Raw genomic sequence first — 24665 nt, forward strand, 5'->3', positions numbered from 1 at the left:
GTACAATGTAATAAAATTATCTACTGCTATTGCCAAATTGAAAAGCATGCATTTTAAAAGTTTAAATGCACAGGCAACATTAAGTTCAACTTAAGTTTGTAAAGTAAACACAGATCTAGAGTTCTCCAGTTCTGGGTAAGAAAATGCAGTTCCAAATGTTATGGAGGTCACTGGCTTCTTGCAAAGTTGACATAATCCTTGTTTGTTTGTTTTTTTTTCTTCCAAATTTTTGTGGAGGCAGTAATTATCATCTCTTCCACCATAAATAATACTCAAATCAAGACATCCTGTCCAATAAATGAACCTGTTATAATGGTTGCATCTCCTCTTTTCATCCCAATGATCTGAAAATCCTTTTTATACTTCTATGCCAATTGTTTGAACATTTCTGAGGCTGATTGTCCCTTTCAACATTGATGCCATTTTGTTTGTTGGACAATATTTCTATATGTAAGCCAAGTCTTAATCATTCACTGTACATAAAAATGTGGGCAGATTAAAGCATGAGGTATGCCTGTAAAGTCAGTCTGGTTACAAGACCAAGAATAGCCAATATCCAGATTCGACCTCCATTATCAAGCTTCTCCAGTTTTACTATTATTCTGCAAGTCATTACCTTAAAGGTAATTTTAACAAGACTTGCATATAAATCACAGGGGTTGGCTTGTCTGTTAGTATTTTCAAACCTGAAAGAATCAATTGTGTCCAGCACCTTTTGTCACATTTTCACACAACCATCTAATTTGATCAGCCATAAAAGATCAAACAACCAGACGTGATGTAATCTGGTAAAAATATGTAAAACATGCTTACATACATACATACATACATACATACCAATTAATCTTACATGATTAATGTAATGAAACAAGGAATTTATTTGGCAGTAGTACAAGTGTGCTTGGAAGTGGTTTTGAAAAAAATTCAGCTGCAGTTGTTTCCATTGCTTCTTAAATCAAACCTTAGTATTATATTTTGTGACTGTCCTCAAGTTTTTGTTTAAACTTGTTCTGCTATACTGTTTAAAAAATGTAAGGCCTTTTCTAGGTTGTTCATACCCATCTAATTCTCCACTCCCCCATAATTTCAATATCACATTAGATAACAGTACATTTTATAAGACCGAGTGAATGTTGGATAATGTATGCATTTTGAGACATTTGATCCTCAATAATTGTTGTGCCTCATAAATTGCATTAGCCAAAATTATGACCAAACATTTGGACCTTATCTTGTGCAAGAATATCTACCTCTTTATTCACAATAATATACATTGTCTTAACAGCCTTCATATTTCACTTCCATTAAAAAGAAGTGTTCATAATCTTTCTAGTATGTCTTAAGGCATGTACACAGCAATTATTCTTTTATGCTATTTTTCTCCAGTTATAATGCACCTCTTACCATACATTCAGCCTTCTGGAAATAATTATTTATATAATACTCTGTGCTACATATTTTTTATTCCAAGACTAATCCACATGACATTAGGCAGTTAATTTCTTAGGAAGATCAGTAAGAACAGGGTTCATACAGAATTTTGAATAATAAATTCAAAGACTTTTCCAATACTTTCAAAAACCACAAACAAAGATTTCCAAGACCTATTTTCGCTAACATTAAGTATAAAAGTTTTGTACGAGAAAACAAATGCAAAACACTACAATACAGTTTTATGACGAAATGTAACTGAAAGAGATCATAAAATAGAAACCAGGAATGTGACTACTTCCGAATCTAAAAACCTTGGGCAATTTTATTTGCGATTATAGAAAGAAATTAAAATGTTTGGGTTTAATTCAATTTTGAAAGATTTTAAAGACCTCAGGGTAATCTGCTTAATTTTTCCCAAACTTTCAAGGCATTGAAATTGCTAACTCATTTTTCCCAAACTGTCAAAGACCTTCAAAGACCGTATGAACCCTGAAGAAGGCTATAAAGTTATAAGAGAACTATGACCTTGAACTGAGTTATTCTTGAATCCTTTGAGGACAGAACTTGCATTAAAACCCAAAATGAAATAAGTTTATATTAACAAATTCTTGCATTTTGTTGTTCTTTTAACACTGCCTTCTTCTAGCTTTCAAGATCCCAATAACATGAATTTACATCAGATTTGGGGAACTTAAATTTTTGATGTTCAAGGATTGTCCTCAAAGTTTCAACACCACTGGCCAGATTTCCCTATGGCTGTGAATCAAATCAGGTTAAGACACCACAATAACCTTGTGCTGCTTGACCATGCATTTCTCCACTTCCATAGTCAGAGGAACCCGAGGGTTTTCCAAATCTGGATCCACTACGAGAGCCGCTGTCTCTGTCAGATCCTATCCCACCTCTGCTGTCTCGTCCACTTCTACTGTTACCTCGTCCTCGACCAAAACGATCACCACCATAACGATCCCCTCTATCACCACCATATCGATCATCTCGGTCATGACCACCTCGGCTGTACCTGTTGCGACCTGCAAATGAACAACAGGTTAGTTTCTTGTGCAAATACAACTATATTCAGCTCATCAACTGAAAGAAAGAAAAAAATGTCTCAACAACAACTGATACTGCTGACCTTGCTGAAATAACTGACTGTAGATCCAAAATCTGTTTGAGATTACAAAGTGTCTGCATGTCATTCAAGGTCATATATATCGTGTATTGCGGTTTGATATGGCTTAATGTAATAATGAAAACTAAATCTGGACAAAGAAAATATTTGCAGCATATTTCACAGTCAAAGAAAATTCAGCTACTGTAGAACTGACAAAGCTGAAGAGTGTAAAAACAAAAAAAAAAAAAAAACTGTAATGCAAGCACTCTAAATGCTACCAATTATATTGGAAGAGCTGCTAAAGGTCAAGTTGTACCTTTTCCAAGAAACTTTGCACCATCTGCCATCTGTGCCAATTTTGGATTTACAACTTGGTTAGCCTCCTTCAAGACATCAATGAGGTCCCTTGCTTGCTTAATGTTGTTGGGCGTAAAAAAAGTGTAGGCAGTTCCCGTGTGAGTGCTACGCCCTGTTCTTCCAATTCTGTGCACATAATCCTCTGAGCAGTTGGGGTAGTCAAAGTTGATGACAAATTTGATGTCCTCTACATCTATATTAGGCAAAAGACATAGAAAATAGTTAGCTCATGACTGTAACCAAATTGCCAATAATTCTGATCTGCAATAAACATATCACCATCAATGCACACTCCCATATTTATCACTGATCATAACAAAATCAGGCCTGGGTTTTCATTACAATTCACTTGACACATTAACATTTGAGATGAACTTTCAGGTATCAGAATACATAAATTTAACTAACAGAAAGGAATGCCTATTTGGCAAATAAAAATTAAAATGCACAGAAAATCTACTTCTTTTGTGTAAAGTTGTTTTTACCAACTATGCTCATCAGTTTCAAGCTGGATTAAAGAAAAAGAATATGAAACTGGTAAACATGTCATAACAACAATAAGCAAATAACAACCTTGTCATATCCAATTTGTACCTACCTAGATAATCAACCTCTTATAAAACAAAACAAAGAAGCAGAATGAGAAGCGAAGGATGGAGACGTGCAAGCCTTTGCTGTTTGAAGAAAAGCTTTCATTGTAATGATTCTTTAATGACAACATACCTAATCTCCAGTGTAATATTTCAGTCAGTCTATCCCAGTCCCAACTACAGCTCATTTCAAGCATATTCCAACCAGCAAAGTTGGACTCGAACTGTATATTGCCAGATTAACAGTTTAAGGAAAAAAACTTAATTTTCATGAAAATCTGTGCATTTGGCTGTGTTGGGGAACAAAAATTTTGAGATCAAAAACTAAAAGTACAAGTATAATGAACAGGGTTGTGGTAAACAACTATTCCAACATGCATCAAAAACCCAATAGTACCATCAATGGCACATATGCATGCAGAGTGTTTAATAGTTCTTTATGAAGGCACTTGTACGGATGGCAACTTGGGAGATTATTGACTAATGGATTTCAATGACCCTGATGATTGGTCAAGATTTGCAGGCTTAAATTAAACTTGTTGCAAAGAGCAAAAAAGGGCACTTGTAGGGCATGGCAACTTGGGAGATTATGGACTAATAGATATTAAAGATCCTGATGATTTGTCAAGATATGCAGGCTTAAATTAAACTTGTTGCAAATAGCAAAGTGCCTGTGTGAACTTCATCAAAACAAATGGAAAACTTCAGGAACAGTGCACAACTTGCTCACATAAATATATGCTTGCTTCTCTTGCATTCCACTCTACCACACAATGAAGTCTGTAGAGCAGAACACTTGTGAAAATCGACCACAACATATATATATATATATATATATATATATATATAGCTGTCCATTAAAAACTGCATGAGTAGCTGCATTCACAACATTTTGTCATAAAGTGCATCTAGCTGCAAGTCATTTATGGACAACTAGACAATGGGATGAATGTGTCTAGTTTTAAGGCAATCCTCAAAGCTGTTCATGAGTGGCAATAACAAGCTTTGTTACCATGAATTGATCCCATATGCTCTTAGAGTCAATGACCAGTAGAGCTAAAAAGAAACGCATGATGTTCTGTGTTTACAAGATTCTGTCTTGCACTGCATTCACTGCAAGAACAGTAAAAACTGCAGAAGCAAAATGATTTGATGTGCACATCTTCAGTTGACGACAAATAATATTTACAAAGTTTCATGGGAATCTATCAACAATGGGCCACAGTGTGCCTGTTGTCACCCGACTTGTACAACAGTTGACCAATATAGTCAGCAGGCTTACATAGGATCATAAAAAAACATCCTTTGTCAGCTAATCATTAACTTTACATCATGCTGATTTTACCATTTTCTTCTATATTCTGATGATAAAAGTGTACTGAAAGGACCAGTGTTTTTGCTGTCCAAAATGAATTTCCAGGAACTGAGCACATTTTTCCTTTTAACAACCAAGTGTTGAAATCTTATCCAATATTCTTTAAAGACAAGATTTTTCAAATTAGCTCATGTGGCAGTCATGCTGATGTAAGATTGTAATCATTTCCATTACATACTAATCAGCACAGTATTTTGGTATAAAGTCCCTGCTAATATGACCACCCATTCAGGAGAATTAGTGAAAAGATTTTCAGTATATTTACTGTGCAGGGAACCGTTTTCCTTTAACACATGTATATAAATTTAAAAAACATATTTGGACAAAAGCCCTGTATTGATATGACCATTAATTCTGGAGTCGTGATAACACATTTCAAGATGGCTGCCAGGTAGCCAATATGGACACGAAAATTATTATAACAGACATATGGACTTCAATTAACAAAGTTGGCAATATTCTCAGTAGAATATCTTTCCAATGAAAATGTAACATGGGTCAGCCCTGAATCAGAGCTTGCCAGGTTGGACAATTATTCTACTGCTGGAAATTTTTGAGCAGCATTTTCAAGTTGGGCAAGTGAAATTTTAAACTCCTGAGAATCATACTACAAGGTACCTTTACCCTCTGGCCAGGTGAGTCAAAACAGTTTAAACTTGTCACATGACTGAAACTAAGCCTTCAACAGCAATGGCAGTGCACATATTGCAAAAGTGTTCTTGGATAATATGTTCTGCATCTCGAAGACTTACCTTCCAATCCAGAAGTTGGAACATGTGAATACTAACCATACAAAAAGGCATGTAATATATATTTACAAAATAGTTTCATCATCTACATATAGAAGCTTCCCAGGCCCATTTTCAATACCTATGTAACTAAATTTAGGGAGCATGCATTTTCGGTACATACTGAGTGGCATTTCCGACTGCTTTTCATTTTGGTGTGTAACTGTCCACGACTTAACAAGTTAAGGCACATAATCAGGAAAATATTTTCCAGGTTCATTTCCTTTTGTTTTTCCTATTCCGGTTTTATTCTCAAACTTGTTACATTCTAGGATACACATCCATGGAGAAAGCAGTCCTTGATCATTTTCCCAACTCAGCAGATGTAACAACATCCAGAGTACTATGGTAAGATATCCGACAGTTTCTCTCCTGAGGCAGGCGTTTCTCCGACATGACACCATATTTTTGACACATTGAGGGAGGGTGGCAAGGTATGGATCCATTTCAATGGTGTTTTGTTGTAAAAAACTGCATGTCCACTCAACAAGAAGCCCAAAAGGCCCCCTGAGATCGCTCACCTGGATGACATCTGCTTAATATGCCATATGCAAGAACAGTTGGCTAATCTAGGTCAATAGGACATTTTAAAACATCTTCCAATGCTACTGACTGCATTAAGTATGAGAACTACTGATTCAGTTTCTCTAATATTTGTGTCTTCATCCAGTTTTATTTTCTCACATGTCCATTACTAAAGACCAGCATGCTTTATGCCTAAGTTGGTCAAATTCCTTTCTGCATTTTTAGAGAAAGTTGTGGAAACATTTTTTAATTTTTAGTAATGTCAGCCACATTAATAAAAGATCATTGCTTTTGTAATAACCTGAAAGGCCTTCAAACTAGGATGCTTTTTGTCAAATTTTATCAGATTATTATGTACCTTTAAAAAGAAGTTGCTAAAGCTTTTATCTATTTTCACTAACAGAAGCAATATAATAGATTACTATTCTTCGTGCAAACTTAAAAGCCCTTCATTGCCAGTACTTTCTGTAAACATTTGGTGAAATTCTGTCAGAGCTTTTGAAAAAAGGCAATTTGAATGATTTTCCAATTATCAGCAACATTGGCCTTGCCTAACAGCAAATCACCACCATTTGTGTTTCTGTGACAGCCCTTAATACCAGAATGCATTCTGTACAATTTGATCATATTAATTTTTTCATTTTTTTAAATTCTGAAACAAGTAACTTTGGCCATATGTAATGGTAGACCATCATCACCTGTACAAATCTGATATATCTTCATGCCAGAATGCCATCATTTTTGGTCAAATCCTATTCAGCTACAGTGAAGTCATTGAAAGTTTAATGTATTTTTTAGTAACAGTGGTCATATTTGATGATGGATCAGCAACAATTGTATGAATTTTAAAAGGCAGATTTGCCATGATTCTATGCATCAACTATGATCAAAAATTGGTCCTTGATTTTGGAGAATTTCTCATTTTTTTTATTATTTTTAATGGCAATCGTATCTAATGGCTTATAATCATAATTTGTACCAATTTTGATGGCCTTCTGCCAGAAGGTTTTGTACCAAGTTTGTTTTTTAATAGCAAAAGTTGAAAATAGAAATTGCTAATGAATAATAGCTGTTTTTTAATAATGGCACCCATATCTGAAGGTGGATCAGCATCATCTGTATAAACTTTAAAGGTCTACATGCTGTTAGTTTTGCTCAAATTCTGTGAAGTATTCTTTGATAAGTAGCTGTTTAAATATTTTCATATTTTGTTTTTATTATGGTGGCTACATATCATGTTTAATCTGCATCAAATGAACAAATTTAAGAACCCATCTATGTCAGGATGCTCTCTGCTAAATTTGGTCAAAATTGGTAGTCATTTTTTTAACAAGTTTAAAATATTAATTACTGACAGGCACACAGAACATGATGGCTGCAGGGCATACCACAAGTTCACCTGATCTTACAACCAGGAGAGATTGCAAAAACTAAAGTAGGTGGTCTTGCAGTACATGTCATAAGGGACTTTGTATCACCCCTCCCCTACTAATGATGAACTGTGTATGCATTTACTGATTTGAGTTCTTACGAGAATGAGGTCACAAAAATATAAAGTTTAAAGAACTTTACAAAACATATTACTGAACATATAATAATGCATGTGCATTTCCTTATAAAATAAATGGAAATATGTAACAAAAAATTTACAAACTTTCAAGAAAAGTATAAAACAACTCTTTCAAAATCTCATTTTATTCAAAGAATTTAACAAGAGTACCATGAACAGCAAATTATACACCAGCCCTGTATATGACAGACCTCTATAGAACTAGTAGGGCCATGGTTAATTCTGGAGATTACTGACCAACAGGTCTAACATCGACCTTTGGTCAAGGTCTGCACCTGCTGTGCAGATACCATTATTTTCGGATCAGATATACATTAACCATAACCCAACCTTTAGACTCCCAATTCTAAAGGTTTTCTAAATTACTCAAACAGTAAGCCATCCAACATTTGGACAAGGACTTAATCTAGAACAAATGTTATTCTACACAACCCATATTTCCTTGAGCAACAATTACCAGCCTTTGACCTTTTGACCCCGACCTCAATCAACAGACCTCTTCCATAACTAATGTGCAATCACATCATTAACTCTGGACAAGGTACATGACATACAAATGATGTAAACGTGCAAAGGAATTTTTTTCCTTTTTCTCAGTTACTGACCTTTTGACCAGTGAACTCCGGATTTCTTCCTTATTCCAAGCATGAGCTAGTTTGGTTTATGTATAGGATGCACTATAGTTACGGTGCAGAAACAATTTCCTGTCAAATTGACAATTTACTGTCAAACTGACCTAGACCTTTTGACCTTCAAATCAAATTACTGAGCAGAAAGAAAATTGGTAAGACAGACAGATGGATAGACATCACGACTGTGACCAAATTAACCCTTCGGCTAATAAGGCTATAGCCTTAAGCCTTCAGATTTTGTAGGCCTTTCAATCCACATTAAAGTAACTGCTGAGAAACAGAACTATTAATCTATGGCCACTCAGAACCTAAATCCAGTCCTGGCCACAACATAATATTCCCTGCCTTATGGCAAGTGCTCAAAACCATCAAGCCAAAAAAAACCTGACACTATTTTTTTCCAGCCAACAAGGAACTATTCTTCAAGTTTATTAAGTTAAATTTAAGCAGTAATGTGCAACCAAGCCAACATCGTCACTGTTGTTGTTCTAGAGTTTAACACCATTTTTCAGCATAAGATAGGCTATACATGGCAGCCAGTATAAACAGTGGAGGAATAACCCAGGAAAACCCTGGAAAGAACCACTGACCCATGAGAAGCCAATGGCAAGCTTTCTCACGTATCCATATTGTTTGAGCCTGAGACTTTAACCCATGCAGATAGGGGTGAGATGGTAGTGATCCATAACAGTGAGCGCTTTAGACCACTCTGCCACTCATGGCCCTGTCAACATTATAATTTTGACCATTTTTCCTGGATAACACTCACATCACTCTTTTAGTCAAGTTTAGAAAATGAAGAAATGTGCAGATCATTTTCTAGTACCTTTACAAGCCAATTTATAAGTCTACCAAGGACATCTCCAAGTTTGACAATTCTGTAATAATTTATGTCCCATGCCTCAACTCAAATGAAAACTTCTTTGTTCTCATGATGGGTTGAGACTGTACAAGTCTGGAAAGCAACCCATTAAACTTACAAATTAATGGCATATTGGGTGTCAAATCATCCAATATTTTTGCACATACTCTATATAGTTTGGAACGCCTTTCATATTAATGGCATATTGGGTGTCAAATCATCCAATATTTTTGCACATACTCTATATAAAGTTTGGAACACCTTTCATACATACTTCCTGGTACTAGGTGCCACTCACAAGATCTCTATTCAACAGTAAGCCCATGTTCAAAATGTTGCTCAGGGATCAAAGAAAAAATAATCTTTGTCAAAAATAAACAAGAAAAGTATGTACAGTCTGCAAAGACCTTGCCATTATACAGCAAGATTCAACAAGTATACATGATTCAGAAATAATCAAGACATGGTTTTACTGAGGCATATAATGCATATAATTTTACTCAATGGGGTTAAGTACTTGAAAAATTTTATCGACCTCAATAAACTCAATTATTAATCATCAAATCAGTAAATTATGATTTTGTCATGCAACATTTTTCCATGTTATTTTCCCTTTCTTGTTTGTTTACACGATTCATTAAAGTTGTGCACCACCATCTTAAGCGGAGTCCCTCTTCAATGCATACTTACAGTGCAAGTTTACATAGAGGGCAGGTAATAAGGACCACCTATTTGATATCATCGCAGCTCCTTGCTAGCTGCGGCATTCAATCAATTACAAAATAGGTCTCCCTCTCTTAGTTACCCAGTTGGTCATGCCGGTATAGCCTGCCGCATTCAAGCTGTCTATATCAAGCTAGTAACAAAAAAAATGAAACAAGTTAATATCGTGCAAATATTGGCAATGACATATCAGTGAAATGAAACAGTTCAATCTTATATTATTAGCTGAAAGGAGAGCAAATCCACCTGTAAAGAGAAACAAATCTACAGTATGTACAATTCTAACTAATCTTCCCAAAAGTACTTCATAAACTTTACATGTACTGATAGATACTATTTCAAGACAAGGTTTAATTCAAATACATCATGTAAAAGTTTGAGGCTTATTTAAATAATTTCTAGATGATAATTATCTCATGACAGTATCTAATTCTTCAACACCGCCAAGAAACAAAAGTTAAAATAACTGGATATCAAACATACAATGCATACAGCAAATCTGTATGCATATTTAAATGAAGAGGACTTATTAATACATCAGACACTTTACTGGTGTTTTGTATGATCAATATTTAGCTAGATAATCAAATTCTCCCTTTAATACTAAATGTCATGACATTTACACATTGTGTGAATCCTTTTCTACTCTCCCAACCTACTCACCCTAGTAATAGTCAACCCAGATTCAAGTTTATACAAACCTAAACCTCGAGATGCTACATCAGTGGCAATCAGAATTGGGCATTTTCCATTCCGGAATTCTGTGAAAAGAAGAGTGGCTTTCTTTATCAGAATACATTCCCATCCTATACATCTAGAACAACTTAAAAGACTAAACTATCTGGTAAATTGAACAGTTTGGTTTTGGAGTTATGTTGCACAAAACACATGAAGGTTAATTGGGAGTAAAGTCTTATACCAAGGCCGCCAATCAGAGCAGCACAACTTCTAAATAAACAGGACAAACACCTATTTATATCCTTAAAATTTCTCTCAAGGTGAATTATTCTTTAATTAATACATGATAAACCTTCACTTGTTAGACTTTTAATTAATGATTTAGTGTTGAATATCTAAATAGTTGAATCTTAATGTAACATGTTGAATTCTAGTTCTTATTTTGTGTAAAATCAGTTTGGACTTTAAACAGTAATTTTATATTTGTGAAAATTCTCACCTGCAAGAACCCAATCTCTCTCTGGCTGAGATTTGTCACCATGAATACACAAGACGGGCCACCTATTGAATAAATGTAGGAAAATATATGTCTAAAAGATATAAAAAAAAGTTTTCCTGGTAATCAAATAGAAAGCTTCATAGCAACATGTTTTGTGGAATGTGGTGTCTCAGCTGCATTCAAGTGTTCATGATTCAAGTGTTCATGTGTATAAGAACTACACGATAAAAGGTTAAGATGATAAAATGCTGTCATTAACGTAAAATAAAATACAAGAGTCCCTCAAAAGAGGACTGATGCTCTACTAATTGAAAAGAACTTCAGGAAATCAAGACCAGACTTCAGTATTTACCGTATATATTGGGACATGATGCAATGAAATAGATGAAACACTTATCTGATAATAAAAAGAAAGAATCAACCTTGATTTGTTATCATTTATTCTTTTTTTTTTTCATCATGAGCATTAAAAAATAAAATATTTACACGAACTCCATGTTCGTAGCGTAGTCTTCCATATTGTAGCATGTATAGCTTATGTCCAATAACACATGGATTGTTTATTGACACAATCATTGAAAAACAAACCGTATTTGGTTGTAGTCAAAGGTTTTCATCTGTTATCCAACTGAAAACTGGATCCAACAAAATCGCAAATAAGAGGGAAATAATCAACCAATTGATTGAAGACAACTGCCATTCACGCATGACATGGTGATAAGTGGAAAATAACCAAGAATGAATTATATCCAGGTCAACTATATGACAGTATTATCATAAATAGAACTATTTGAAAATACATTTAACTTGCATGAACGTAACAATCTTTTCGCTAGCACGGGTTACAAAAATATCATTAAAGCAAGTTATTGCTTTGTATACTATTTACCCACAAACATCAATGCCCATTTGTATTAACTACAGATACCAAGCAAATAGAGGCCAGGACAGACTGACAAAATGGGGGTCAAAAAATGTTAAAATTAGCACGACAGATGCAGATTTGTAAAAATCTGAATTTAGTCCTTGCAGTTCCAGCTTCTGATGATGTGTTGCCTCTGATGGTAAATTTTCATGGCATAAGAAAGCTAAAGTAAGTAGTCATGCACCAAAAAAATGAATTGTACGTGTGCAGAAGGGTTCTAATGATGAGATGCTGCTGCAGTGGATTAGAGTTTCATCTCAAGTACATGGTTTTAATTTTTAAAAATAAAGTTTCAGTTGGAGTGCATTTTCCAACATGTAATTTTCAAATGATTTAAAAGGTGTCTCACAACTAAAAAAAGAAAAGAAAAAAACCTGATGTGTCCCAGAACATACAGTGCACACATAAATTGCTTTCAAAATTAATTTATGGTGTCCCAACATAAACGGTAAATACGGCATGTCTTTCTTTTAAGTGCCAAGTGTTAGCCATCTTCAGATATCTTCATTCTTCAGACAAATCCAAATTTTTTAATTTTGCTGCAATGAATGTTAGATTAACACAATTGTCATTTATAACCAACATCACATCTTCCCACAGAAAACTATGGTCATATTACTGTTTTTGAAACATAAGATTTTCATGAGGGCTGCCATGATGGACATATTGGATATCAGACCTGGTACCACTTTCATTTACAACCAATTACACAGGAATAATTATTTGGTGAAAATCACATGCTCATATGACAGGACTAGTGATATCAAGATTTTCCAGATGGCCACTATGGCAGCAATTTTGAATGTTTCAGCAGCACCATTTTCATTCAGGACCAACTAGACATCATAAGAACAAGATTTTCAAGATTACTGCAGTGGTTGCTGTAATGGATGCCTGAGCAGCTCCATTTTCATTTAGGAGCAAGTACAACATGGGATAAATGTGTTTGTGTAATGTTTCAGGGCAATCCTCCAAGTAGTACAAGAATAATCCCATAAGCTCTTTTGGTCTATGACCAGTAACACTAATGATAGTTAAAAATAAACAAATCCTTAAAATATTGGATCCAGTAGTTTTTTCATATAAATTGCATTTCCCCCAAACAGTCCATTTGAGCAGGTTCATGTTCAAAAGCTCAACCATAGATTTATCAACTTTCCTAATTCATCTAATTGTATAAATAGCAAAAGTGCTTTTTAAAAAAGTAAGGTGTGCATAGCAGCTGCTCTGTCAGTCCAGGGAAACACTAGTTTGCATACATGTATAGATTGTGGGAGGGGGTCATTATACTTGCTTTAAGCATAAAAGGTTCTGAATGTATCATTGATCAAAGACAAGAGTCTCTAGAATGAGATCAATGCTCTATTGTCAGAAAACAATTTCAAGCAATCAAGGACCTTCTTGTTAATTGCAGCATGTTCAAATCTATGGTGATATTCCATTGGGATGAGATTTTCAAAGTAGCAACTGCAGCATGCAAGATCATAAGAAAGACAAACTAGGCACCATTAAAAGACTTGGTCAAAACCTCATGTTGATATGACCTTTCATTCAGGAGTTTTAACGACCAGATTTTAAGATGTTCACTAGCAGCCATATTTCAGGTTAAGATCAGCAAAATTTTTTTAAAATTCAGGACCAGCTAGATAAACAGTCTTTGGTGAAAACCCCATGTTGATAAGACCCTCTGTTCATCAAGAGTGGAACTAACAAAACATTGTCATACTGATGTCAGATTGGAACCATTTTCATTTAGGTCCAGATTGACATCTCAAGTCTAAGTGAAAACCCATGCTGATAAGACTATCCAATAAGTGACAACAAGATCTTCAAGATAGTCACTATAGTGACCATATTGACTGTCTCAGCAGTGAAAACCCCAATCAATCTGGACTTTCTGTGTAGAAGAAGCATCAACAACAACAAGATTTTCAACATGGTTGCTGTGGTGATCGTATCGTATGTCAGACAGGAACAATTTTCATTTAGTGCCAACCAGACATCATAAGAAATCTTTTAGTAAAATCCCCCAATGTAGCTCATCCATTCATGAAAAGTAGCAATAACAAGATTTTCAAGATCGTTGCTGTGGCATCCATAGTGATGTCTAAGCAACACCATTTTCAATAAGTACCAACTACACCTTGGGTTGAATGTGTTTGTGAAGTTTCATTGCAATCCTCCAAACAGGTGTTAAGAAACTAGCACTAATGGAGAGAGAGATGCCAAATAATGGGCGACAAATGATAAACAACAGGCAATCTCTTAAGGTATTCTGGTCTGATTGATCAAGTTAACAAGTATATTTGAAGCAGAAACCAACAGATAGGAACATTTTTGGTAAATGTTTTTTCTGAAAATACTTACCCAATCAAATCAGCCCTGGACAAGTGTCCCTTGAAAGGACTGACACTCTACTGGATGAAAAGAATTTCCAGGAATTCAAGGCAAGACCATTTCTTTCTTTTAACTGTTTAGCATGTCTAATATTTTACATCTCTAATATTATTCAATTATATCAAGATTTTCAAATAATCTGCTTGCTATGGTTCCCATGCTTTTCTAAAAATAAATTTCCAGGACTTTTCCTGGTTTTTTCCAGGAAGAACTTAATTTTTTCAAGGTTAATTATGTCCATTACTGAATGGAATTAAAGAACATTATGGATTATAAAACATGCATTTTCCGAATCTGAAGATGTTTCTCTTTCAAAACTCTCCAAAACATATTTGCCAGAAAAGATGATCATGCACAAAACCACAAAATGACTCACACAAAATGAATCTGACTATATTCCTACAAATTGGCATATAAAGCCAGTTCAATGTACAGAACACAAAATCAAAATTTACTTTGCTGACATGCATTATGTTGCTAAATGGAAACAATATAATAAGCATAAATTATTTTGTTTCCTTTCAAACCTTTAATTCTAAAGAATTCTAGAGCAATATATGTGCGTCTTATACAAAGTAAACATTTCCTATCACAGTATGAATAAACCCCCAACAACTGCAAAGTATTAGAATCTTATCTTGTAACAAAATAAGTTTACCCCTTAATTTATGTGTGCCAATAAAATCCCAAATAAAATTTTACAACCAACATAAACTCCTTAAAATGATTTGGTTAAAACTTTCATCATTTAAGGACATTTACAAAAGGGTTGATTTAAATTCTGACAAAAGGTCTTCCAAATTATATATTTTTGTATAAACAAGAGCTGAATTTTCTGTAAAATCAACTTGTTTTCCTGTAGCTTAATAAACCAATCCCAAACCTGTATTGATACATAGGCTCTATCGTTTCTTAATATACAATAAAAGGGACAACAACTTCCCATTTCACCTGCATTCTATTTAAGATCTGAAACCAATGCTTCAATCTACATGTCACTGTGTAAAAGTTTTCCACCAAAGTTCAGCTCTGAGATTTGAAATTTTTCTAACCTGGGTTTCATCCGAATATTCCAACCCCATTTTTCACATTTGGGCATTTAGGATGGAGTGTGGGTACAGAGCAATTATGTATAATTTTACGATTCTTATTAAAATTATCTTAACCTATATGCTTGGGCTCTATGGTTTTGTAGCACATGAGCCTGCAGGTCTAGATTGAAACGAGAAAAAAAAAAATCGTACTTGACTTTTAAATTCTCAACATTTTAATTAGGCTTGTTTGTCTGACTTTTTAATTTTGAAATACCACTAAAATAAGGTGTTGACCAGCATGTCATCTACTTTGTCCATCCAGTACATACGACACAACATACTCAAAACCATTTTTGGGTTCAAAATCACTCGATTGTATCTCCCTAACACTTTCCCAGCTCCAATAATCTGATAAATTCCCAACTTTAAAAATAAATTGCCTCCATCACTATGAATAGCCAGTATTTGCTGAATGAAATCACCATCTGAAGAAGCACTTTTGGAATCGGCCATTTTGGGTCTTCAAGACAGCCATTATTATAAACATGCACTTGTAAAACTTCCTTGATACAAGGTTCAAACTATGACACAATGCTTGTTAAGGGGCCCAATGCACCAACAAGATGTGTAAACAGTCACTAAACGAGACACATTGCAACAAGCACTATAATATTTCTACCGGTTTGATTTGTCATGACGAGCACTTTAAGGGTGAATGTCGGAATAAATTTGTATACTCCACGGAGTACATTTTCATATGTGTAACTTGTACATCACCATTTTCTACGTGTGAACTTTTGTACAACTTTTGTGCGAGTCATGCGATCAAGGACCCTGGTAGCATCTATCATGGATAGGTCTCACATCAGTTGGCCCCCATAGGGTGAAGACTCAGTGTAAGATGGGTGGCTGGAGAGGCCACTAGATATTAAGTAGTTGCCTGTCTCTGATAATGAATCAGCCATAACAATGAAGCTGCCCAGGATGTGTCCAACTTGGATGATTATACAATATTGTATACATCAATTGAGATGTTGCCACACAAAGGTGCAAAATGTTTAGCAAATTCTCAAGCATGGAAGGCCTTGAAAAGAGTCTTAGTTGCCAAGAGACTGATGTGAAGAGCTTTGTCTTGCAGTGTCCACTTTGCTGCTAACAAAGTCCAGAAATGATAAACTTACATCTGAATAAATTGTAATTTCCAGTTGTGGCGTTTCTAGACTGAGTGAGAAGATCCATCTGCAGAGGATGCATGTAAAGGCGGTTTAAGTACAACTAGTTAAAAGCTGCATTGAGAAGCCATGGGGGTGAAGAAACTCAAAAAAGATATGGACACCTTCACCAATGCATGAACAATACTGTTGATGCATATGGAAGGAAGACAAACCTGGTCAATACAAGCAAAAAACTCCATACCTAAACAAAATGCTCAGAATGGACACAATCCAACTTCTCCACACTATCCACCCTGAACGGTAAATGAAAAGATTGCTCATAACTGGAACCAAAAGAGAATTCAGCAAAGGATTTTGCAGTATACTGTCCAGGTATGCCACTGTCACCATAGATGATGTGCTGAACGCACGATGCAGTCCAACAACTTGGTGAAGGCCCAATGGCCAAGACTAAGGCCTAATGGAAGGTGCAGAATTGGTACAATACCCAATGGCAGGTGAAGCAAATATGGTTTGCATGATACCATATAAATAGAATATATGGAAATATGAATGTGACGGGCAAAGACTCATCACATAATCACCATGTCACTAATCTCCATCCTGAACAACAGGGTAGTAATAAGCTGAAAAAGTCTGCTTAAGTCTACGACAGGTTTAAATTTCCCATTGGATTTTGCAACCAGAAAAAGTCTAGAATATAAACCCATTAAGTCCAGTTCTCAGACTACTTTCACCACTCACAGAGCAAAATCTCCTTCTCATCCACTTTTGTTGGAAACAGTTGGATCCCCATCATGACAAGGACAAAAGTGGAACTGCTGGATGAATGAGATCCGGAAACCCTTCCAAAACACATAATCATGTGTTCATTTGTTGGAACTAGGATGATCTAAGCCTGGCAAAACGAGTCTGGTGACAACAGAAGGGCTATCGACAGGCAGGATGAATGGTAAGCTTTTCTCACAGATGGCGAGAGGCTTGAGGGAGGAAAAGCCTTGTTTTTCTCTCTCCACCACACCACACACTCCTGCCTGCTTGTGCATGTTAGTGGCATATGGCTGCCTACAACTCATCTGGCCACAAAAAGGATGCAATTTTGAGACTTACCCCTGCACTCTGTCACTAATCATCCTTTCCATTATGCTCCCCGAGTCATAGGGCAACTCGCCTGTGGCACCAGCATTCTCACCTACTCTATTCCACCCCAAACAGAAAGAGAGAACTGAAGAGCTGCCAAATGGTGGATTTTTGAGATTTCTTTTTGTCAATTCAAGGTTAAAAGGGGCCACTAAGGCATTCGCTATCATGTGGTGAGATGCCCTATCAACTACATTGGCAATAGTGTTTACTAATATCCAGGTATGCTCACTTCTGGGACCACTCCGGTGGCCTAGTGGTTAGAGCGTCTGCCTCATATGCGGTAGGTCGTGGGTTCGATCCCCGGCCAAGTCAAACCAAAGACTTACAAAAAAATGGTACTAACAGATGCCTCGCTTGGCACTCAGCATTAAGAGGTTGGTGTTAGGACTGGTCGGCCTGGTGTCAGGATAATGTGACTGGCTGGGACATCATGCTACATGTCTGCGGCATGATGCCTCAGTGCTAGACATCACTATAAAATGTCACACTGCAGACATTGTAGAAATAGGACTGAAATTTTTTTAATGCTACATTAAAAATCCAGATCACACACACGCACTCACTTCTGGCCATTTTTACTAGCTGAAAAACTACAAGAGATGATAGATATAGTAGGGAGAAATTTGACAAAGCACACGCGTATGAAAGAGAACATTTTGTGCTTCTCAGGTACATCACCCTTACAACTACTACACCAATAAAAATAAATATTCAATAGTCAAAGTTAACAATGAATTGCAAAGGCTTCTTCAGAGGTACTGCTCACAGTTGCAAGCAAAGGTTTAAATTGCTAATGATCAAGAATAAAGGTGGCAACCCAGCAGGAACAAGGGGAGTTAATCTTAAGAGCTATTTCCCATGGCATGGTGTATAGTGTGAAAGCTGTATTTTGTCTTTCAGGAGGTCTGTATTTGTTGGTAGCAGAGAGTAATTTCCAAATGTTAATGTGATCAGGTATCGTATCTGATGGAGAAACTTCATCCTGTAACATAAAAATAGTTGTATTAATTTCTACAAATCGCCTTCTTTAACTGTCCTAAATCTGAAATTAAAGTTTTAACTTGCCCCTCTCTTTTCATGCGTCTGGTAAGTTCATCAGCCTTCCTCTTGGTCTCCACAAACAACAAGGTCTTGTTTTCCTTTTCCTGCATTATTTCCTCCAAAAGCTTGATCAATCTAAAAAGGAAATTCCTCTTTTTAACACACTACAGCTAAACAGAACATTCTTTGGTGTCATCCGCTTCCCTTGTAGGGAAAGATGTTTGCCAAATTTGGACCAATCTGACAAATGACAAAGCAATATGTTTATGACAGTTGAATACGCACGTCATACTACTGTCCAACCTACAACCAATTAACAAGTACCTATGTGTATGACTCTCAAATGAATATACAAATTAAATCGTCATACTGAGGTTAAATGTTGTTCGTTCTTCAAGGTCGAAGATGACCATGACATCACTGACTGGTTACTTTGGCTTCTGCATGCAAGTGATTGACCACTACCAACAACACTGCAAACAGTACATATCACGCCTATGTAAACCTACAATAGAAGCAGGGAATACTCAACAACAACAAAACTGAATTAATGATAAAACTTAAAAGATGATGTCCAACCCTATCAATAAAATGTAAGGGTAACATAAAAGGGCACTGTTGAAAAAAAAGGAACAAAATGCTTTAAAGCTCAAAATAGAACTTATCCTAAAACAAATTACACAATGGACTTCAAGTGTAACTCTCCAATACTGAAGAAAAATAAAAGAGATTTGAATGCCAAAATACATCTTGGAAACAAGAAAAGGCAAATTTTCCAAGAACATAACTAAGTCACCTACATGTGCTTCTATTTACAGATGCAAGGTCTAACTGCTAATATATTCAGTGTATTGTTTTTTTTGTATCTTCTTCTTACTTGTAATCTTTTTCAGACTCCTGACAGACATCAATAATCTGCAAGATGTTGTGATTGGCAGCTAGGGAGAGTGCTCCAATGTTGATCTGGACATAGTCCTTGAGGAAATCCTCTGCTAAACCCTTTACTTCCTTGGGCCATGTGGCACTCCACATCAAGGTCTGTCTATCAGGCTGAAGGAAAGATGAAACAATTCACTAGAATCTGCCAGAAGTAAATACGGGCTCTTCAAGAAAAGAAAAAAGAAATAACTGAAGATACTTTCATTACATTTTTGGGATGGTCATCAGTTTTGTTGCATTTTCTACCAAATACATGCATTGTTCTCATTTAAATTTAATGCATGGTGGGTGTATTTAAAAACAAATTAAAACAGCTCTTCAACACCCTCTCTTCTGAAAAAACCTTAACGAGTAATGTTTAAATGAGTGTCATTCAAGAAATAAAGACCATCCAAGTTCTGATACATACTACTGAACAGAGCGATTGTGTTCTTTTTAACTTTTACCACTAACATCTGTTCTTCATTATTACATAATTTTTTCATGGATGATTATAACTGTACCTTTTATTCAAGGTTCACTTAATAACATATGGGATTCTATGGCTATACAAATGGGATATTTAAAATATAATGCCTGGACTCCCATTTAAAGATGGATTTTGCTTCCTATCCGAATTAAAGAGTCTGTTATTGGTGTATCCAAAAAATATCCTCTATTCTTAAGTTCAATGATGCAATTAAAAACTCTGAACGAGATTTAATAATTTCTATTAACTGAATTGAACAGTTTGTTTTAAAACTGTGTTGTCTGTTTTCACACATGTCACACGTCTCTTTATTTCCACTTTTGTAGTAGGTAAGACCTGCTAACCCCAACAAGACCTTCTCAGTAAGGCAGTTGATTTTTTTCCTTACGTTAGACCAGTTTTCGTGCAACAAGAGATTTACTGTCAAGCTGGAAAATGTGCATTTCAAAGTCCTAAAGAGTGATTCAAGACTGATGCAGCACCAGTAAATATGGTATTCAAATGGGCCTAAACAAAATGTTTAAAATTTAATATGAACTTTAATTACCTCCAGTACAGTTTCACAAACTGTGGTTCCAAACACTACAGAGCTCAAAGGCTTCTTGCTAACCAGACATAATTTTCGAAAAAGAATTTAAGTTAATATGGGCCATAGTGACTGCAATAATTTTTCCCACCATGTGCTATATTCAAATCAATGCACTGTTGTCTTTACTGTATTCACACCTCATCTGAATATTCCCTTTTATTCTGAAAATTTATCGCATAATGTATGCCATTTTTAAAACAAATGAGCAACAGGTTGATCGTGTAGATATTTTGCATCACAAAATATGTGCTGTTAAAAGCATCCGAGCTGAACAAGTGATTGATGACAGTAGCTTTGTCCCGGGCAAGCGAAATTTTCAATTAGTGTAATCAATGATTACAAAGCTCACCACCATTTACTAGTCTCCAGCAGCCAAAGAAAACATTATCAATCAGAAAATATATTCAGCCTAAAGTGATTTTGGTCCATTTCAAACAAATGATTTGCTTGCAATCTTTCTAGCTTTTATTCACAAGAATCTGAATACTCCTTTTTATTCTACTGTGTTGATCATTAACACTTTTCTATAAGCTTATTTCCCTTTCGTCTTAAAACATGCATCGCTTCCTGGACACCATTGTTAAAATCTCTTTAATTAAGTCTGATCACGCAGCCACTTCGCATGAACAAATATGTGCAGTTTAAAGCGTCTGGGGTGCTACTGTAAAGTTAGTCTGGTTCCCTCTCGAATTTCACTAATTCTACGATGAAGCCCAGATCCAAATAAAACATGGATGAACTAATTATCCAGATTTTTTGGCAACGACCATTTTCCCATAGTTTTTGCTTGTATGCTGCAATTCCGTATTTTAAGGGTAATTTTTGTAAGACTTATGGCAAAATCGTAAGAGGTGGCAGGTCTGCACTTTTGTAACTCATCAGAAGGAATAATATAGGTTGATTCATATGTTCAACTGTTCACTGTATCGAATCAGCATGCGGTTTATATACCAGAGTTGCATCTAGGATTTGATAAATGTGGGTACTTGCCCACAATGAAACTGAAAAAAGGGGGGCCAACGTAGCCTAATGGGGGGGGGGGGCCTTCCAGTATGGTTTTAAAAAACCATAATGTATTCAAAAAGAGCTATAGCAAGTATAATAAGTGCATTAAATGCATCTCGTGTCTTCTGTATATTATAGCATAACAGTTAAAACTGAAATCAAAGTCTAATGTTTTCTAATTATATTCTATTGACACACTAACCATTAAAGAATCTCATGTCTTTTGTATATTAAAGTATAACACTTAAAACTGAAGTCAAAGTATTATGTTTAGTAATATCATTCTATCTACACACTAACCATTAAAGAATCAAACCACAGACTGCAATAGTGTCACTCCTCTGGCCAATCTTTAAAAAGTGTCATGTACTTCCTGCATGTCACATGTTTAATTCTGATTGGTTACAAATCCATACTAAGAAAGCTCAGAAGAGCACATATTTTCCTTTCATGGATGACAAAAATTTTTTTTTTTAAAGAAAAGCCCAAAGCTCAAAACGAATTAGGTAAAGTATATATACAGTTTCTACAACAGTTAACTCTTTACTTTAACATATACACATCTGCATCCAGAGACTGTAATTGTGACTGCATTGTTCTGCAAATATGATCTCTATTTCCTAAATAGCTTCCTGTCATTCCTCATCTTCCACTCTACCAATGCCTTGTTAAGCTGAAGTCTATCAGAGGAGGTCCATCACGAGTCTGTTGAGAAACCTTTCTTCTGGACAGCTTTTTCCTGCAGTTTTGGTTCAATTTTGATTGCTGAATCCTCTCTCAGTCAGTTGTTTGGTATGGCATAACTGTGGCCACTGATCCTAACTGAAGAAGATTTGGAAATGTGTCTGCATGATGTTATGTACAATCTGTCGGAGTCAGCACATTTTGTCTCTAGGGTACATTTCTCTTTTAATGACAGTCTTTGCAAGAGACCACTCTGTCACAAAATGTTTTGGGTCACACAAATGGGTACTGATAGCTTCTTTTGATTTCTTCTCCTGACCAAAATGATCACAGAGAGTTTTAATCTGGTCATAACCATACCTTTCTTGTTCTTCAGAAGATAGAAATGTGAAGTTACAGAGGTCCAAAAATGCTTTTTACAATAATAAAAAAACTGCTCCTGGTGCATCTTATGAGCATAATATATAACAAAATAATCATTTCAAAAACTAACAAACTCACAAAAAAATTTCAACTTGACTTGAATAATTTCACAATATTTATTGTCACATAAATTTGTTCTCCAATACTATTGGTACTTGAGTTATTTCATGTACATGTCAGTGTTCACATCGTAATAAGTCAAAATAATTTCTCAATTTTTGCAGCAAATATATTATATTTCTCTCTTTACATTACAAATCTGTAAAATAAACACCAAAGTACATCAACTATATTCACTTGTCTTTTTTTTTCCAATGGACACAACCTGTTGATATTCCAGTCGAGCTCTTTTTGCCTCTTTGGCAAATAATTGTTTAGTCTTTTTTTCTGACTGACTTTTTTTGCTCAATGTGCAATCATTTCTTTTCCTTTTCAATGAGAGCCTTTTTTCCTTTCATGCTGGTGCCTGTAATGGCGACATGCAGTGCGCATATTCTGACAGAGCTACATCTGTTCTCTCATGCAAGAAATCTTTCTCCTTATGGTTACTAACTGCACTTTTTCCAGATACCTTCCAAGCTTAAATTTTTCTGAATGCAGCTTCTTTTGTAGGCGCCGTTCCAAAATCTTCCAACCACAATTGATGTAGAGCAGAGGTCACAAAATGCCAGTCCTTTAGCGTTCAGTTTTCTTATAAACTGACCAACTAAATTTGTCGACTTTTCATTCCAGCCATTCCCATTTCGATACGTTTTTAAACCTTTATCTAAACCTTTTGTGTCATGGTCTCTCTCAACAACTCGGGATGCCACTTTCTTGCTGCAAGCACGCTTCTTCTTTCCATAGCCATCAATTTCCATTATACAAAGATTCATTGGATGAATTTAAACATTCCAACCAATGAGAATACTCTTTACGGGAGTCATGGGCTAACTAATATATTGAACGAATAAGTTACAAGGGTCGTTGTGGAATGGGACCGAACAGACCGTTTTTTTAAAACCAGATCAGAGATGATAATTTTAAAAAAAAAAAAGGTCAATATCAAGAAAAATCGGATTTCAGTCAGGAGAAAAGCAGAATTCCACTTTAAAATGGAGAAAAACTATGTCTAAAATTTGATACAAACTTGTGGTGAAGGTTAGAAACATCATCTGAAACTTTATTCAATGTGCTCCTGTGTAACTTGAGTTCAACACCATTATAAGTGATTTTAGTTTTGCCTCCATCCTTAGACGAGTTCAATTTTCAGAGATACAGGTCTGGTGATAGGATTTTCCAGTGTCTGCTTTCTAAAAGGTAGAATTCAAAATATCAAGTGCCAGTGACACAGCTGCTATATCCAAGTCAGCTGTGAAAAACTGTATATAGTGCATCATAAAATGCCAGCCATCTTATTTCATGCACCTCAATGACTTTCAGTTGAGGACTGTACAGAACTTTCTGGATTTCCTTCAATTTAGCTGTTATTTTGGCAGATTAAAATAATAGTACAAGTCCTTAAATGTGCCTTCAAAGGTTTCTTTGAGGTACGGAATATTTTTCAATGCATGAGAGGTAAACAAATTCAATCTATGAGGCATACAATGAATGCTATCGAGTGAGGGTTTTTCTCTTTGAACCGTTTTGCTATACCACTTTTGCAACCGTCATCACTGCCAAAACCAACTTTTTCAAGAGGAATCTCCTTCTTT

The 24665-nt window shown here is 35.5% G+C and overlaps 1 protein-coding gene across 6 annotated transcripts in view; it reads right to left on the reverse strand.

Moving 5' to 3' along the window:
* The window catches only part of LOC149802607 (putative ATP-dependent RNA helicase DDX5), a 59221-nt gene that overhangs the window by 3324 nt on the left and 31232 nt on the right, over positions 1 to 24665 (reverse strand). For 2 of the 6 annotated variants that reach the window (XM_089951903.1, XM_089951902.1), the window contains exons 8-13: positions 19740 to 19912; positions 18887 to 18997; positions 11148 to 11209; positions 10672 to 10731; positions 2865 to 3098; positions 2367 to 2465 (exon numbers count right to left, since the gene is read on the reverse strand). In XM_089951903.1, the coding sequence (XP_089808029.1) occupies positions 2367 to 2465; positions 2865 to 3098; positions 10672 to 10731; positions 11148 to 11209; positions 18887 to 18997; positions 19740 to 19912 (739 nt within the window). Of the gene's footprint in view, positions 1 to 2225; positions 2466 to 2864; positions 3099 to 10671; positions 10732 to 11147; positions 11210 to 18886; positions 18998 to 19739; positions 19913 to 24665 lie in introns of all 6 variants that reach the window. The other 4 variants (XM_089951901.1, XM_089951900.1, XM_089951899.1 and 1 more) reach the window with 2 other exon arrangements.

The sequence above is a fragment of the Sinohyriopsis cumingii genome, chromosome 3 (assembly GCF_028554795.1).
Source record: "Sinohyriopsis cumingii isolate HCF-2022 chromosome 3, ASM2855479v2, whole genome shotgun sequence".
In the NCBI taxonomy this organism is placed as follows: domain Eukaryota; kingdom Metazoa; phylum Mollusca; class Bivalvia; order Unionida; family Unionidae; genus Sinohyriopsis; species Sinohyriopsis cumingii.